Raw genomic sequence first — 1,249 nt, 5'->3', positions numbered from 1 at the left:
ACTTCTGGAGGATTGTGGACTGAATGCATAGCACAGCTCAGTCCTGAGCAGCAGGCGGCCATACAGGAGCTCCTGAACTCTGCTTGAAGGGCCTTAACATCACCCACCAGAAAACTAACTCCAAATAAACGTTTACCCTTTTGTTTAGGTTTCTTTGTTTTGTTTTTGAGCAAAAGAGAATGGTAGTGTTGTGTGTAGGCCATTCTTCTGGAGAGCCAACAAGCAGGAGGCGGCGACACCGTCTTGCAGGATGGAGTCTCAATGGATTCCTCAGACCACTGAAGGCGTCCCCTGTCAGCCCCACAGTAGCACTGAAGAGTATTTTTCTATTGGTATAACCCACCCACGTGAAGGGGAAAGGGAAATACAATTAATTTTTCTCATTTAGACATAAGGAAATTTAAGGAGAAACAGCTTTAAGATCAATTACTACTCAGTGTAGATGTGTGTTACAACAAATTGCTATACACCTAGTGTTCATTCTATTACTTGGAGTGTGAGTCTTTTTGTAGGGTAGGAAAAAGCCTTCTACCCAGCAAACCAGTAGATCCAAAAGTTGAACAAGAAACTGATGACAAACATCAAGCATGAAGATGTCATATTTGATGTCACTTTCGGTTCTTATTCCCAAAAGGCTTATGCAGTGACTCAGTTTGGAAGCTTTTCAGCTTCCAGCCCTTGAATGTGAAGTGTCGTTGGCATGTCTGACAGTAGTCTCTCATTCACTCCTCAATAAACAACGTTGAAATACAAAAGAAGCTTGTGTAAAAATTCAGTACTGTTCGTCTTTGATTCATTTCATGTTTTTAATGTAAGAATGACCTAATTTTTTTTAAAGTAAAAGCTATAGCTCTGAATGTTTTTCCCCTATTATTTGTGCAATTCGAGCTTAGAAGCATCTGGTTTTTACTGTCTTCCACCTTAATTTAAGCTAAGTTGTGATAAATCTATTCCACTCACAATTGGTGTCCTTTTAAAGTTTTGCAAATTTCAGCCAATAGTTTTTTTAAAACTAGGATTATTCTGGTTAGATAGATCAAAAAGATTTGGCTTAATATTTTCATTGCCAGTTGTAATTGGTGTAGAGCCACACACAACTTTTGAACAAAAGTATTATGGCTAAAATTATTTGCTGAAAATTTCAGTAATATGTGTGAATGTTTTTTCTTTATGTATTAATCTCATAGCAGTAAATGACTTGCTGTTCTTTAAATAACTTTTCTAAGGGAGCTCAATAGATTTCTGTTGA

General features: G+C 37.4%; 1 protein-coding gene across 1 annotated transcript in view; it reads left to right on the top strand.

The window, feature by feature from the left end:
• The window catches only part of IPO5 (importin 5), a 38,676-nt gene extending 37,921 nt beyond the window's left edge, over positions 1-755 (top strand). The window contains exon 25 of the mRNA XM_014592364.1: positions 1-755. Within this exon, the coding sequence (XP_014447850.1) occupies positions 1-87 (87 nt within the window). The 3' untranslated portion in view covers positions 88-755.
• The last annotated feature ends 494 nt before the right edge of the window (positions 756-1,249 follow it).

The sequence above is a fragment of the Tupaia chinensis genome, unplaced genomic scaffold, assembly GCF_000334495.1.
Source record: "Tupaia chinensis unplaced genomic scaffold, TupChi_1.0 Scaffold000057_1, whole genome shotgun sequence".
NCBI classification, from domain to species: domain Eukaryota; kingdom Metazoa; phylum Chordata; class Mammalia; order Scandentia; family Tupaiidae; genus Tupaia; species Tupaia belangeri.
The sequence above is the reverse complement of the archived record's forward strand: the minus strand, read 5'-3'. Positions and strand labels throughout refer to the sequence as shown.